Raw genomic sequence first — 16,728 nt, 5'->3', positions numbered from 1 at the left:
ATTCCAAGGCTAGACTCAGCAACTTGGTGAGACCCTATCTCAAAAATTAAGGGCTGGGGCTGGGGCTCAGTGGTAGAGCGCTTGCCTAGTATGTGTGAGGCATTTAGTTCAATTCTCAGCACCACATAAAAATAAATAAATAAAGATCCACCAACAACTAATAAAATATTTTTTTTTTAAAAGTAAGAATGGCTGGCAATATAGCCCAGTGATAGAGCACCCCTGGGTTCAATCCCCAGTACTGCAAAAATAATAAGTAATTAAATGAAAGCCTAAGGCAGGATGTGGCCTGTTGTCATGCCAGCCAGGGCAGGAGCATGCTCCCCCCACCAGGAGCTTGGATGGACAACATGAAAAGTTCCCACTGCGCAGCTAGCAGGAAAGGGCGGTCCTTTCCAAAGGTCTTTCCCTCCATTCTCACAGCAGCCTATGGAAGGAAGCAAAGTAGAAAGTTCCCATCTCCACTTTTCAGGCAGGGAAACTGAGGCCTGAAGTAGGGAAGGACCTGACCCAATGTGACACCACCAAAGGGGCAGTGCTAGGAGGTGACCTAGCCTCTTGAAAGCCTGCCTTAGATCTTCTCTGGGGTAAGGGCCCCAAGTGAAATCAAGGGTAAGATGGGTAATGTGCCTTATTCATTTCTGCATCTCCTAAAATTGCCAACACGGGTTCTCATATAAGGTAGATGTTCAAAAAAATTAAATGAGCACAAGAAAGATTAGAAGTGGGACAGGAAAAAGGAAAGTCCAAGGAACAGGCTGAGGTGACAGAGGGTTTGGTTTGAAGTAACTTAGTGATGAGGTTGAAATAGCACCAGATAAGCAAAGGTGACCACGAGGTTCCTCATTATAGTAAGAAGATTGATGAGGCGTCAAAAAAGAAGTCAATGACTCAGTGATATCAGATGTAGAAAGGTCAAGACAGGTAGTTCACTGTCTGGGGGTGGGGGGGTAGGGAGAAAATTGTGTCCACAGGTGGCTGACACATACAGACCTACTTCCCTACAGCCTGAGTACATTGCCCTGGAGTCGTTGAGCCAGGACTATGGTTTTGAGCTGCTGGGTATGTGCCGGAACCAGAGCGAGGTCACTGCAGTGCTCAACGACGTGGGCAAGGACAGCGAGACTGAGCCTGAGGCTGAAGGACTGAGCCAGGCCTTCGAGGAGGGAATCCCCAACCTGGCAAGACTGCGGCTGGCTGTCAACTACAACCAGAAGCGGGTCAGCAGGGCCCTACCTACCTCTCCTCACTGCCTTGATCCCTTGCCCTGCCATCTCTAGGTGTCCCCCAGTCCAGCCCCAAGCAACTCGTTTTCCTGGACTCAGGACCCTCTGAGATGTTCATTCTGAGCACCTTCTATCTAGATCCCCGACCTTCCCTTCTTACCTTCAATCTAAGCCCCTAACCTCTCCCTAGAGAACCCACCTTTACACCCGGGCTTGCAGATCTCAGGTTCACCTTTGTCTCTAGTCTGCTGAGTGGCTTGGCCCAGTCTTGTTCTGTTGGATTTCAGTACCTCACTGTACAAGATTAGACTGGATTTCTCAGGAATTAAACATCAAGTGATTCTTATTCTGTCTTATTAGACAACACCCCTCCCCCAATCTAAGACATGCTCCTTTTCTAGCTGCCTCTAGTCTCTTACCCCTTAATGTCATCTACCCTCAGATATCCTAACCCACCAAAAACTTAACCAAAACCCTTCCTCCATAGTGGCTCCCCTGGACCAGCCATGCAGGACAGCAAGCCCACTTTTCCTGCTCCTTCCCTTCTCAGGAGTGTTCAGACTGTTGTTACCCCCACATCTCTAGAAGGCAGGGAACCCTGGGAGTTCTGGGACTTGTACTCCCAGTTTTACCTGCCACTACCTGACTTAGGAAACTCTTAGAGTTAGCCTCCTGAGGGCCAGAGAGGGCAGGGTCTGCGTGGACGCTTGGCAAGTGAGTTGCCTCTCTTCTGGGCTGGCCAGCAGGGAAAGAAAAGAAGGATGTTTGATCACTGGCAGAAAGTAAGGACATGCACCCAACCTGCTCATTCCTTCTCCCTGCCAGGTGGCTACCTCCTCATGCCCCATCTCTGCTTAGTTTGTAGCACACCCCATCTGCCAGCAAGTCCTGTCCTCCATCTGGTGTGGGAACCTGGCTGGTTGGCGTGGAAGCACCACCATCTGGAAGCTCTTTGTCGCCTTCCTCATCTTCCTCACCATGCCCTTCCTCTGCCTTGGCTACTGGCTGGCGCCCAAGTCTCGGGTACAAGAATAAGATGAATGATTACTTGTTTATTGAGCACTTGGTTTATGCCAGGCCCTGTCCTGGGTGCTTTGTAGCTATAACTTTGTGCATGTTCCCACTCAGTAGCTTGAGGAGCTCTGGAAGGTACGGATTGCATTCCCAGTTGGTGGAGGAACCTCAGATTTTTGCCCAAGGCACACAGCAAACAGCAGTATCAGGATTTTTTTTTTTTTGAGAATTTTAATATTTATTTTTCAGTTTTTGGCGGACACAACATCTTTGTTTGTATGTGGTGCTGAGGATCGAACCCGGGCCGCACGCATGCCAGGCGAGCGCGCTACCGCTTGAGCCACATCCCCAGCCCCAGTATCAGGATTTAAACTGTGGTCTCTACCTCTAAAGCCTGAATCCCTTATACAGTCCAACATTCTCTCTAGGAGTCCTAGCCCAACCAAATATTTCTTTGAGGCCCTACTGTAAGTGAGGCATTGGGCCTGGCACTGAGACATCATAAACAACCAGATCTGTTCCTACTAACCAGGCGAGGAACAGGGAGAGGAGTGTCCATGAAGCAGGAACAACATGGAAGAAGGCCCAGGGGAGGGAGAACTTACAGCATTAGAGACTGAAAGGCCCTCCCTGCTGCTAAGGCAGAAATGCCAACAGCAAGTAGTGAAGTGAGGAGGGGCCAGCTCTCCCAGGGCCTTGTAAGCCATGTTAAAATGAAAGATGCCAGGCTAATGAGGTGAGTGCCCCATGTTTTTGTGTGTGTGTGTGTTTTGAAAAGCTCCCTCTACTAGTCATGTGAAAGATGGATTGGGGACAGGGAACTGGGGTTAGGGAGACTGTCAGAGTGCATGTGAGAAAAAGCATGTGGAAAGGCTGTTCAGGTTCCTGGGTGGCCTGGTCATTTTATGAGAAAGGAGGAACAAGTTTAGGATAGAAGTAATGAATTTACCTTTTAACTTCGTTGAGTTTGAAAAGCCTGTGGGACCACAAGGGAAAGTAACTTCACCTCTGTGTTTCGTATGGTTGTAAAAGAAATAATAGATATGAGAGAACAGGGCCTGATATATAGTACATTCTTTTTTTTTTTTTTTTTTTTTGGTACTGGGGATTGAACCCAGGAGCACTTAGCCACTGAGTCACATACCCAGCTCTTTTATTGCAATCCTCCTGCCTCAGCCTCTCAAATCTCTGGGACTATGGGTATGCATCCATGCCACTGATTGATATATAATGCATTCTTGGTGAATAGCTGAATAAGTAAGTGGGTAAATCTGAGAAAGCAGAGTCTCATGTGGCCAAGCGATCCTGCAGCCTGCCAGAGGGGAGACTTTGAGAGCCATGCTCTCCTGCTTTCCCAAAGCTGGGCCGCCTGCTGAAGATCCCAGTGCTGAAGTTCCTGTTACACTCCGCCTCCTATCTATGGTTCCTCATCTTCCTGCTGGGAGAATCCCTGGCCATGGAGACACAGCTGAGCACTTTCCGTGGCCGAAGCCAGAGTGTCTGGGAGACTTCACTACACATGATTTGGGTCACAGGTACATATGTGGGACTCTTTATTTATGGCATTCTTCTTGAGGCCCCCTCACTGTTCTTCATGATAAGCACCCCAGTGGGGGAACCCTGCCTTTGTAGATGCTCCTTGATATATTACCAAACCCCTATGGCCTTTAGCACACCAAGAATCTTTTCCCTTTATCCCAATCCGGGAACCTAAACCTGTGGCAGATTCCCTGAGCAGGGACACCATTCTTCTCCCTGGCACCTCTCACTTTCCATTCTGGAAGTTTCTATCCTCTGACAAATAAGACACTTGTCCACAGTGTCCAGTGGCAATTTGCCTTGGTGTAATGGTAACATACACGTGTACTTCCAGACAAGCTATCCCAGAAGTGTAGAACAGAAAAGCTCACAGACCAACTTAAAATGCAAATCACATAGTCTGTTACACCCATAAAACATGTTGTTATGATGGTGTTATGAGGTTTCAACAGGGAGGTGCGATGGACAGAGGTGCCTAGGCCACTACTTGATCTGTGGGAAAAACAGTGGCTAGTATGCTTCAGCATAGCTGTGGCTTGCCAGTTATCCTGATGAGTAGCTATGAATTTTATGTGCATTCTTTGAACAGAGGACTTATGGAACCAGCACTGGTGTCACCAGCAGGTTGCTGACTTAAGAGCTGATAAATACCAAGGGCCTCCATATGCCTCATGTATATTCAATGTATCATGAATATCTGGTGTTTATCCTTGCCTTTCTGTGTATGTCATATGCATGTGCTCTACCTGCTTTATTTGTTCAAACTAAATCATCTGTGCTTAATGCATATTTCATCCATTCTATCAGTTTTCTTCTGTTCTATAGTAGAACCAAGTTTTCTCAAACAATTCAGCAAATACAGTTTACAAGAATCCCCAGAGTTCCACCAACCTCTGGTTGGTCAGCTCATCAGGCTGGACTAGTGGCCTGTTCCTTAGCTGGCCTCCCCTCACTTGGCAAACTCAGGCCAACAGTATACCAAGACCCATCCACACTATACCAAGCCAGTCAGTGATGGCCAGAAGTAAATCTTTTGTTTTGTTTTGTTTTGGGGGAAGTATTAGGATTGAACTCAGGGTCACTCGACCACTGAGCCACATTCCCAGCCCTATTTTATATTTTATTTAGAGACAGGGTCTCACTGAGTTGCTTAGTGCCTTGCTTTTGCTGAGGCTGGTTCATAATCGTCCTGCCTCAGCCTCCCTAGCTGCTGGGATTACAGGCATGCATCACTGCACCTGGCCAGAAGTAAATCTTTAGGGAAAGAGACAAGAACAACCCAAAAGGAAAACTTTCTTATCCCATTATTTATTAAACATTTATTGAGCCAGGTGCAGTGGTGCATGCCTGTAATCCTGTCGACTTGTCAGGCTGAAGCAGGAGGATTGAAAGTTTGAGGCTAGACTCAGCAACTTATCAAGACTCCAAGCAACTTATTGAGACACAGAATAAAAGTAAAAAGGCCTGGGATGGATTCAGTGGTTAAGTGCTCCTGGGTGGAATCCCTGGTACAAAACAAAACAAAACATCTATTGACCTGCCCTGAGTAGAGATGTAACCAATAAAGTTCTTCCTCTGTCTGTAGGAGAAGAAACATCTTTTAAACACATAAAGTAAAACTCATTTATTCAGGCAGTGTATGTTTGCTGAAGTCCTACTGTGAGCCCTGAGAATACATGGATAATTTAAGTATGTTTCCATTCATTCTATACACATTCACTGAGCCTCTAGCCCACATAACAAGGTGCTGTGCTGCCATATAGCACTGATTTCCCACCCTGATCACATCTTATTTCCACTTGCGTCCAGGCCTTTGCTCCTCACTTTTCCTAGAGCACTCACCACTTCCCACACTGCCCCTCTTCACCCACTGGCTCCAGCTCCTCTATCAGGTCTCAGCTTAAATGTCACTGTCTTTGAGAAGCTTTCTGGGGCCCCCAAATCAGGGTGAGGATCCATCCTAAACACTCCCAAACAGCACCTCAGTTCCCCTGCTCCTCAGTCCTAGCATGACCACATTGTATTGTATCTACTTTGTTTCCTGCCTGTCTCATTAGATTATACGCTGTGGGAGGAATGGTACTATATCCATCTTATTTACCACAGGATCTCACTGTTACCTGATAGGAGCTTAATACATATTAGTTAATTTGTTCTGGGTACCACTGGCAAATTTATGAGATACAGTCCCTGTCCTTGAGGGACTCCAAGTTCAAGGGGACAGGCAGGGATAGGGCAGACGCACGGGGAGATACACTGCAGTGCCCTGTAGTAAGAGCATCACAGATATGAATAGAGAGCCAGGAGGACTCGGAGCAAAGGCAACTCCCTGCACCTGGTTGGGAAGGCTTCATGGAGGAAGTAGTATTTGTCCTGGGCCACAAAGAGGAGCGGGGCTTCCAAAGGATATGGAAAGGCATTCAAGATAGTACAGACAGCACATATGCAGGGAATGAAGAAGGGCACAAATTGTACAAATGACTAATGGGACCAACTGTCAAGACTCTGGCATCCCCAAGTCTGGCAATGGGCCCCACTGAGACATCGAGACTGAGTAGACTGATAATTTGGAGTCCCTTCAAATCAAGATTATTTCAATATTTGCCTAATATTTATTTGGTGGAGGTCAAAAATAGCAGCTGTAAACCATTTCCTCCTAATACAGTTCCTCACAGGTGTCACTCTCTTTCTTTTCTTTTTTTTTTTTAATGGAGAGTTGCGATTTTTTTTAAGTACTTATTTATATATTTTTATGTGGTGCTGAGGATCGAACCCAGAGCCTCACATGTGCAGGGCAAGCACTCTACCATTGAGCTACAGTCTCAGCCTGTCACTCACTTTCTGAGCATCAACCACCTGTGATCCTTGGGGCAAGTCACACTAGCCATGGGTATGCATGAACCTAGAGTCCTTGTTTTCACATAAGATCATTCTACACTTGGATAGATTAAACATTTACATTTTATTGGCTTTACCCCAGTGATGTTTTAGCTCCCACGCCCTCATCAAAGGGCCATCATAATCTGGCTCTGACCTACAAGGAGGAACAGAGTTTTGCCCCATCCTGTCCTGGCCCTCTGCCACCCCTTCCAGGCTTCCTGTGGTTCGAGTGTAAGGAAGTATGGATTGAGGGCCTGCGCAGTTACCTCCTGGACTGGTGGAACTTCCTGGATGTGGTCATCCTGTCCCTGTACCTGGCAGCCTTCGCTCTGCGCCTCCTCCTGGCTGGGCTTGCCCACATGCACTGCAGGGATGCTGCCAATGGAGCTGCCTGCCACTATTTCACCACTGCTGGTGAGTATCCCAACTCAGCCCTGAATCCCCTAGTCCCTCCTCTTCCTTGTCTCTCAGCCACTGTCCCCATTTCATCTGCACAGAGCGAAGTGAGTGGCGCACAGAGGATCCCCAGTTCTTGGCTGAGGTGCTTTTTGCTGTCACCAGCATGCTCAGCTTCACCCGCCTGGCCTACATTCTGCCGGCCCACGAGTCTTTGGGCACTCTGCAGATTTCCATTGGCAGGATGATTGATGACATGATACGGTGTGTACTGTCCCTGCTCAGAGTGTCCTCCTTTCTGATAAACTCCACTTAACCTCCTGGTGACTTTCCCCAGCTTTAGTGTGGCATAGGAATTCCTGGTTTGCCTTCCTCCAGAGATATAAGCTCTGGAGACCTCTGAATGCCTGGACGTACAGACAAGATTGGAGTATAAATATGAACATAAATTTATTTTGAGGGAAGGTCTATAACTTTAACCTACTTCTCAAAGAGGCTCATGACCCCAGAAAAGATGGTAAACCACTGACAGTTGAAAGAGTCCTTGGTTATAGTAGTCTCGGTTCCATGGGTTTCCCCTTTTTGGAAAGATAAATCATGTACAGCCAAACCTGGTCTCTTGTCCTAATCAGAACACATGGTTAATGCCTACTTCCTTAGGATCCTGCCTCAGGTGGGACTGGAGACAGTGCCATAGGTGAGAAAAGTGCTAATTATATCTCTGAACAGCTGCAGGTTGGCTTTGCTTGGAGGAGAACCTCATATCCCACCTAGTGATTCTTCCAGCCTTCCCTATTGCAGGATAACTCGTTCTCATGTGGTTCTAACTCTCTAGTGATGGCTCCCACCCAATAAGAATCCCTCACTCGCAGCCATCCCTATACAATCTCAGCATCACAGTCACTCCCTAAGAGACTGGTCCTTCCCCAGCTTTGATTGATTAGACCCAATACCCATTATTCTTAAGGGATATCATCTGCTTTGGCACTTACTTTAAATTCCTTCTCATTCCCATCCCCTGATTTCTTTACTTTTAATAGTAACCAAATTGAATACTCCTGAGGGCCATAAAGTTCATTACCCCCAATCCCTCTTCCCAAAGTCCTATTTCTCCCAGGGTGAAGACCTGCTCTGACCCTTCCACATCCCATCCCATGCCAGGTTCATGTTCATCCTCATGATCATCCTGACTGCCTTCCTCTGTGGCCTAAACAACATCTATGTGCCCTACCAGGAGACAGAGCGGCTGGGCAAGTATGCTGGGGCAGAGGCTGGGGACTTGCAGCTTGATCATCTCTTTTTCTTTCCTTTGTTTATTCATTCAATCAGTTTTCTTGTTTGCTCACTCTCTCATTAATTCACTTGGTCACTCATCTGTTTATACATTCATTTGTTCACTCATTTCCTTCATAAACTTTTCATATTGAAAAAAGGCACTCTTATGAAAAAATTAAAAAGTATACTGGACATCCCTATACCCTTTACCTGACTTTACCAATTGTTACTGTTTTGCCACATTTGCTTGGTCTATTACTCTCTTTTATTTGAAATGTTTTAAAGTAAGTTGTAAATCTCATGACACTTTACCCCTAAATAGTTCAGAAGTTTCCTAAGAGAATAACCACAAAACCATTATCCCACTTCAAAAATTGTTTTTGTTCATAAAGTTTTATTAGAATGTAACCATGCTCATGTATGGTCTGTGGCCAATTTTTGCCTTACTGCATACTCAAAAATTTAATATCAATACCAAAATATTACTTACTATGCATTCCTCATTCAAACTTCCTTAGTTGCTGCTAAGTATGGTGGTGCACACCTATAAGCCCAGTGACTCAGGAACCTGAGGTAGGAGGATCTCAAGTTTGAGGTCAGCCTAAGCAACTTAGTGAGACACTCTCTCAAATAAAAAATAAAAAAGGACTGGGAATGTGGCTCAGTGGTTAAGTGCCCCTGGGTTCAATCCCCAGTACACTCCCCCCAAAATTCCCCAGTTGCCCAAAAAAATCTTAAGAGTTTTTAAAAATTAAAAATCCCATGCATTGAATCATACATTGCATTTTGCATTTTGTTGTCACATCTCTCTATAGTTTCCTTTAATCTTGAACATTCCCTTTTTTTTTAATGTCTTGTATGACAAATGCTTTTGTCAAGACTGTAGACTAAATTATATTCCACAGCTAGAATTTATTTCCTCATGATTAGATTCAAGTTAAGGAGCTCTGGCAAGAACACAACTTATTTGGTGATGGGTATTTTCCACATCGGGAGGCACACCTTGGTTGCAAAGGTACTAGAGAAGCCCGTCTAGTAATGGGAACACATATGGAGATACTGGGATTAAACAGCTCCCTTTCAGTCTTTCTTTTACCAAGTGATTTTAGCATCCATAATGATTTTGTGTGTGTGTGTGTGGTGCTGGGGATTGAACCCAGGGTCTTGTGCATGCGAGGCAAGCACTCTACCAACTGAGCTATATCCCAACCCCATAGATGATTTTTATCTGAATCAATTTCTATAACTGCAATTTTAAGATGTCAATTTTCTGTCTCTATATTTCTTCTTTTTTGTGTGTGTGGTGCTGAGGATTGAACCCAGGGTCTTGTGCATGCAAGGCAAAACACTCTACCAACTGAGCTGTATCCCCAGCCCCACCTTCTTCTTTTTTAAATATCACTATGGGTGCAAATATCTTATTATTATATATAAATTTCTTATTATAGTCATTATTCTTTTTATGCTCAATTCTTCCTAAATATGGCCAATAATTAAATTTTTTTCATTCAAGTATTTGTTCATTCATTCATACACTCACTTTTTAAATTCATTGACTTTCAAAGCCATTCAGTTTGTCGTTGGAGTTCTCAACTAAGTTCTCAGTAAGTTCTCAACACTTACTGACACCTTCCTTGTAGTCAATCCTGTCCCTGGATCTGGAAGCACAGAAAGAAGAAATTAACCAGGCTTGTTCTCATAGAGAAGATAGCTATGTCTACAACAAGCTCAATTTGGCATAATATATACTATGTAAAAGGAGGGCTTATGTTGAGAGTGCCCAGAAAGGAAGACCCTTCCTCTGCCTTGAATGCTCAGAGAAAGTTTTATAGGAAAAGGAGAATCTGAATTCCACCTAGAAGGTTTATAGACTTCTGAGAAGATACAAGGCATTCTGGGCAGAAAGGGGCCATATACCAAAGCAGGAAGGTGTATTTACAGAACAGCAAGATGTATCCCATGGTTGGTGCATGAAGAGAAATTTTTTTTTTTTTTTTTTTTTTTGGTGAGGGATTGAATTCAGGGGCACTTGACCACTGAGCCACATCCACAGCACTATTTTAGAGACAGGGTCTCACTGAGTTGCTTAGCACCTCGATTTTGCCGAGGCTGCCTTTGAACTCATGATCCTCCTGTCTCAGTCTCCCAAGCCACCGGGATTACAGGTGTCTGCCGCCCGGCTAGGGAAGAATTTTGTAAGGGGCAACTGGAGAAGGTAACTAGGACAAGGTCTTAGAGCATGAAGGTCTTCCTTAGGAGCTTGGTCTTTCTACATCAGGCCAGGGAGCTCCAGGTGATACTTAAACTGATGCCCAATCATGAATTCTGCAACTACATGATGGTTTTAATTACGATACTAAAAGGACAAATACTTGGGCCTGCAAATACTGGTTAAGACTCTCATGGTTTCAGGGTCTATCAAAGCTTTATTCAGTTTCTTACAGAGAATTCTAGCCTAAACTCAGGTTATTATCTGAGATCTATTAAGATTTATTTATTAAGGACTGAGATTTCACAGTTTAAACCATGAATCTTAGTACCAGGGATGGAAGCTACTCATTCCTGCATGCTTCATGGTCCTAGTGGTTTCATTCCACAGCAGCAAGGCAAGGCTGAGCCTTCCTGAACTGTTTGTTCTTAGGTAATATAAAATTAAGTCAAAAGTATTTTTGTTGAGTGCTGGGCACAGTGGCACACACCCGTAATCCCAGTGACTCGGGAGGTTGAGTCAGGAGGATCACAAGTTCAAGGCCAGCCTCAGCAACTTAGCAAGACCCTTAGCAACTAGAGAGACCGTGTCTCAAAGTAAAATATTTAAAAGGTCTGGAGATGTAGCTCATGGTTAAGCACCCCTGGGTTGAATACCCAGTACCAAAAAAAAAAAAAAAGTATTTTTGTTGAAAATCTGAGATAAGTTGTATGGTAGACATATGACTGAAGATTGCTAGGAGTATTTAAATATTGACACATACAGGTCAGATTAGCATTTTGAAAGAATACCCTTAGTGTAATGTGGAGGTCAGAGTAACAAGAGACTGATTATTGCAATGGGCAAAAGTGTGACATCTGCAGTCGAAGGGAGAGATGAAGAATGTCCACGCACTTCTGCCCTTTTCAATGTTTATTCACTCATATCACTTAATACAGTTTCACTCTATAGGTTCTTAATCAAGAAATGACAATCCTTAATGGTGGGCATTGCAAAAGACATAATCAATTAAAAGCAAATAATTCTAAGTTAACTCTAAGCTCTGCAAACGCACTCAATCATGACAGACCTATTACAGACATTCCCTCTGCATGCTAAGCTTAAGTGCTAGATTTCAAGTTTTAAGTCTTAAGTCTCAAGTCCAGGAGATGCACTCACTCAGACCGTAGCAACCAGGTCAGGAACCAATAGAGGCTTCTCCTGGAGTGGAGTTGATGGCTGGCTGAGGTGACGGTCATAAGGAGAAGTCTTTTTCTCACCAGAGTCAAGAGGCTGCTGTAGAGTTGAGAGTGATAAGGACGACGCAGAGGATCAGGCAGATGAGAAGAGCTGGGATGTCCTAGGTCCTCAGGCTCTCAGCCTTGTGTGCAGCAGTGTCGGCTGGCTGGATGTCTGTTCATTCACTCCATGATTTATACTAAATTTGGGGGTTTCTGACCGCCCTTTCAATCCCTATCAGCTGTTACCGGCTTTCTCAGTGACATCTTTTGTTCTGATGTCAAGTCATATGGTCTGGTGGTCTCCACCCTAATCTCGCCTTTTGCCTTTACCAGGGCAAAAGCAAATGACAGAGACTTCACTCTGAGTTTTATCAGGGTTGTGGAAAGTGACTTTTTAAAATCAGGCTATGCCTGATGACCATATTGGAGGGCTCCATAGGCGTACCTGGTAGGGACTGCAGTTTTATTTCAAATGGAGGTACTTAGGCTAAGGCCCTTCTTAGGTTAAGGCCATCCTTACACTGATCCAGACACCAGATCCAGTGTGAGGTTGTAGTCATGTATGTCTAAACTGGTACCAAGATAGAGGGAACAAGATAGATTCACAAATAAGTGCAATAGGAAGAAAAATGTAATGAGAACTGTGAATGACTAACAGATAAACATGTTCTGCTGTGTTTAGGGAAGACTGATCAGAAAGGGCTTCCTGGAAGAGGCAGCACTGAAGTTGCTATCACTGTGCTTCATACTACCATCTTCTCCCACCGAGACCACAATAACAGTGTCTCTGTTTCTCTCCCTCATATTCTCTATCTCTCTCTATCTCTCTCTCTCCCCCCCCCTTTCTCTCTTAGTGCAGGGGACCTACCACTGAGCCACACCAGCAGCCTAACAGTTTCTTAACTGGTCTCCAAACCTCTACTCCCATCTTTTCACCAGCATTCTACTCACAACATGATCTTTTCAAATGTAAAGCAGGTATCACCTCTGCTTAGAATTCACTCTAGCTTCCTATTGTTTGCAGAGCAAGGTAAGGATCTTAGGTTTTACTCTTGAGTTCCTACATCTGGGTGGACCCTACTTCCCTCTCTTCCCTCTCAGAGGTCCAGACTCTGTCCTCTGAGATGAGTCATGCTGACCTCTCAGTTCTTTAAACCCTCTAAGTTCATAACCCCTGCTTTGGGGCATGTTCTTTATCTTATCACTTCTCTGCATTTTGGCTCAGATCAAGTGTTAGTAATGTCCATGTCACCTCCCAGAGTGATCCTCACCCCAGAACATAAGGTCCTTGGAGACAGAGACTGCTTGTCTTGTTCACCAATGTGTTCTTAGCACCTATGACTCTACAGTGTGCTCAATAAATATTTGTTGACCAAAAGAATAAAAGTTGAATCCCAGAAATGGCAAGGTTGCAGAATCTGGTGGCACACACTTGTAATCCCAGATACTCCAGAGGCTGAGGCAGGAGGATCCTACATTCAAGGCCAGGGTGGGCAACTTAGTGAGATCCTGTCTCAAAGTTTTAAAAAGGGCTGGATATGTAGCTCAGAGGTAGAATGTTCCTAAGTTCAGTCACCAGTATCAGCCCCCAACACACACACACACACACACACAAAGAGAGAGAGAGAAAAGAAGTGGCAAGCGTTCCACCAGAAGGACTTCATGAATACAGAACACCTTTGGCTGGATCCTGGAGGGTGAGGAAGAGTGTGTCTGGGCAGAGTCCAGGCTGTTCCCTCACCCCTCACTTCCTATCCTTTTCTTGACCCCACATGCCAGTTTCAACGAGACTTTCCAGTTTCTGTTCTGGACCATGTTTGGCATGGAGGAGCACAGTGTGGTGGACATGCCTCAGTTTCTGGTGCCTGAATTTGTGGGCCGGGCCCTCTATGGCATTTTTACCATCGTCATGGTCATTGTGCTGCTCAACATGCTCATTGCCATGATCACCAACTCCTTCCAGAAGATCGAGGTGCGTGAACCAAGGTCAACCTAAGCTAGTTAGAAGAAGGGAGAAAGGATGGAGAGGAGCAGGTGCAAGGAGTTAAGACACTTGTGTTCCTGCTCTGCCTTCTCTGTGGTCTTGTTTGTGGCTCTGGATAAATTCTCCTCTGAAAAATGAAGGTCCCGGTAATGCTGTCAGTGTCTCTAGACATCAAGTCTAGTGCTCTTTCCTCTTTTCAGTCAGGGGGAGGAGTGCATTGTGGAAAAGTAGTTGGGAACATGAGAAGAGAGAGGCAAGGGAGGGGAAGGGTTATGGTTTGCATGCTGGAGAACAGGCTGGGCATGATCAAGATGTGAGGATGAGAGATAATGGGGAGGGAGAGAGGAAAGGTGGAGACAGGCAGGGGAGAGGTGGGTGTCCAAGGAGTTGGAAGCCAGAATGGGGAGAATGGTTGACACACTGGAGAGTAAGAGATGTGAGGACTGAGGGAGAAGGCAGATTCAGTGAGCAGGAAAGCCAGGTGCTAACCTGGTCCTTCACAGTCCCTTGCCTCCTGGCCTCCAGGATGATGCTGATGTGGAGTGGAAGTTTGCTCGCTCTAAGCTCTACCTATCCTATTTCCGAGAGGGCCTGACTCTGCCTGTGCCCTTCAACATCCTGCCCTCCCCCAAGGCCTTCTTCTACCTTCTCAGGTGATGACCTCAGAGCTCTCACCCCAACCCCTGAGCACCCAGCCCCCACACATTACCCAGCTCCTTACCCCATTTCTTTTTCTTTTCTTTCTTTTTTATTTTTTGTTGTTGTATTGGGCCCTGTACATGTTAGGAAAGTACTCTACTACTGAGTCACATCCCCAGACCTCCTGCCCTCATTTCCCTAGAACTGTTCTGTGACTAACCTCTTGCCACCATTGAAATTTCTCAGGAGAATTTTCCAGTTTATTTGCTGTTGCTGCTCCTGCTGCAAAACCAAGAAGCCAGACTATCCCCCAATCCCCACCTATGTGAGTACCTCATCTACTTATTGGCCCTCTCACACCAGGCTTCAACTGTATACCATCCATTTGTGTGCACATCTCTGGCATAGCTATCCTTCCAGCTATGTTCCCAGAACATCCTTTCTCTCTTCTTGGCTCTGGTCATTTCCTAAAATTCCCAGTGCTGTGTTATACAATGTGAATAGAAGTTCATGCCACCCTCCTCCCAAGCTACAGATACTTACTAAGTTCCAGACAAACTGGGCCAAGATGTGGCTGAATGTTTTTCAGAAACATTTTAAGAAGCAAAGGGTAAATGTCCAACCAACTGGGAAATTATCAGGCTGACAGAGACCTGGGAGAGGAAGGTGGGCATCCAGGGGGCTCACTTACTCTGCTTTTCTGTACCCTAACCTGGTCTAGTTGGGCACGACAGCCCCTTCATGTTACTGCCATGTCTTTTGGGAATTCTCCTATCTCTCCTCTACCTCCTAGCCTTTGCTTCCACCCACTACCATGGGGCTCTCGTAGTCGACCCTTCCCTAGCTTCTGGCCCCGGTCCTTCTCACTTTTAGGACTCCACTGTGAAGTGGAGGCAGACCAGGTCTAGGTGTGTGGCCTATAGGGACAAAGAAGTCTGCACAAACTTTGACTTGGTCCTTTATTGCTGGGGTGGCACAGTGATTAGAGGAAGGCTGAGGGTAGAGAAATCTCTCTCACCTTCCTGTCTTCCCATTCCAGGCCAACCAGGGGGCAGGGGCAGGGCCTGGGCCTGGGGAGGGAGAGCGTGGGTCCTACCGCCTTCGTGTCATCAAGGCTCTGGTACAGCGCTACATAGAGACTGCCCGGCGCGAGTTTGAGGAGACACGTCGGAAAGGTTAGTGGTCAGCCTCCAAGCTTTCCCCACCCCTGTTTCTTGCTCATCATCCCACCCTACACTTGGAAACCACAACCTGCACAATATTGCCCCTTGCACTGAATTACCCCCTGACCCATTCAGGCACGTAGGCCATTCGTTTCATTGAATCAGCTAGCCCTTTTATTCACCTGTTCATTTATTCACTCGTTCACTTACTTACGTATTCAACCTGTGATTGTTGCTGTGTCCTCCCTTGTTCTAGGCTTGTCTTGTAGGGAGGGGCACTGTATACAGCAGGCATACAAGGGAAGCTTTCAGTATGGGGAGAAGCCATCATACTAGGTAGAAACAGAGACACAGATTGCACTGGGAACCCAAAGGACAGAAAAAGCCTATTGTTTTGAGAGGGAGAAGGTGGAGAAAAGGCAGGTAGAATTTGAATTAAGCCTGAAGGACAGGAATGAGCTGGCCAGGTGTAGATTGGGGAGAGGGCTGTTGGGGCAGATGTACAAATCCCTACCAATTAAAATTTCTCCCCATGAGTCATCTTGCCTTTTCTGACCCACAAGACCTTCCTTCTTTATAGCTCTAAAGCAGCCACCCTCCACCACTACTTAGCTTCATCTACCTCAGATTCTGTCCACTCACTGAACCACTGACCCCTCAGTTCTTCCAGTCCTGGGTCCTCAGGAATCTCAGACAAGGTGTCCCCTGGGGTTCTGTTGAGGACAGAAGAAATACTGAATAGGCTCATCTTCTGAAAAACATCCCTCTCAATGTTCCACCTCTCAGACCTGGGCAACAGACTGACAGAGTTAACCAAAACTGTGTCTCGACTACAAAGCGAAGTTGCTGGTGTTCGTCGAAACTTGGCAGCAGGAGGGATGCCCCGGCCTCCTGATGGTGCCAGTATCCTCAGTCGCTATATCACCCGAGTGCGCAACAGCTTTCAAAACCTGGGGCCCCCCATCTCTGAGACCCCAGAGCTGACCATGTCAGGAATTGTGGGGATCCAAGACTCTTCGGAAACTGGGCTTCAGACTGCTGAAGAGGCTGGGGCTCCAACTTCTGGAGAGTCTGGCCTCTCCTCCCCAGCTCATGTGCTGGTGCACAGGGAGCAAGAAGAAGAGGGGGCTGGGGACTTGGACCCACAAGAGGCTTTGGGGACCAATAGGGATTCCTAATGCAG

The 16,728-nt window shown here is 46.0% G+C and overlaps 1 protein-coding gene across 1 annotated transcript in view; it reads left to right on the top strand.

The window, feature by feature from the left end:
* The window catches only part of LOC113191287 (short transient receptor potential channel 2), a 19,395-nt gene extending 2,667 nt beyond the window's left edge, over positions 1-16,728 (top strand). The window contains exons 3-13 of the mRNA XM_026400957.2: positions 1,008-1,220; positions 2,085-2,249; positions 3,601-3,775; positions 6,873-7,073; positions 7,157-7,319; positions 8,217-8,309; positions 13,539-13,731; positions 14,269-14,396; positions 14,629-14,707; positions 15,422-15,557; positions 16,332-16,728. Coding sequence (XP_026256742.2) covers positions 1,008-1,220; positions 2,085-2,249; positions 3,601-3,775; positions 6,873-7,073; positions 7,157-7,319; positions 8,217-8,309; positions 13,539-13,731; positions 14,269-14,396; positions 14,629-14,707; positions 15,422-15,557; positions 16,332-16,723 — 1,938 coding nt within the window. The 3' untranslated portion in view covers positions 16,724-16,728. The remainder of the gene's footprint in view (positions 1-1,007; positions 1,221-2,084; positions 2,250-3,600; positions 3,776-6,872; positions 7,074-7,156; positions 7,320-8,216; positions 8,310-13,538; positions 13,732-14,268; positions 14,397-14,628; positions 14,708-15,421; positions 15,558-16,331) is intronic.

Source organism: Urocitellus parryii, chromosome 4 (assembly GCF_045843805.1).
Source record: "Urocitellus parryii isolate mUroPar1 chromosome 4, mUroPar1.hap1, whole genome shotgun sequence".
In the NCBI taxonomy this organism is placed as follows: domain Eukaryota; kingdom Metazoa; phylum Chordata; class Mammalia; order Rodentia; family Sciuridae; genus Urocitellus; species Urocitellus parryii.
The sequence above is the reverse complement of the archived record's forward strand: the minus strand, read 5'-3'. Positions and strand labels throughout refer to the sequence as shown.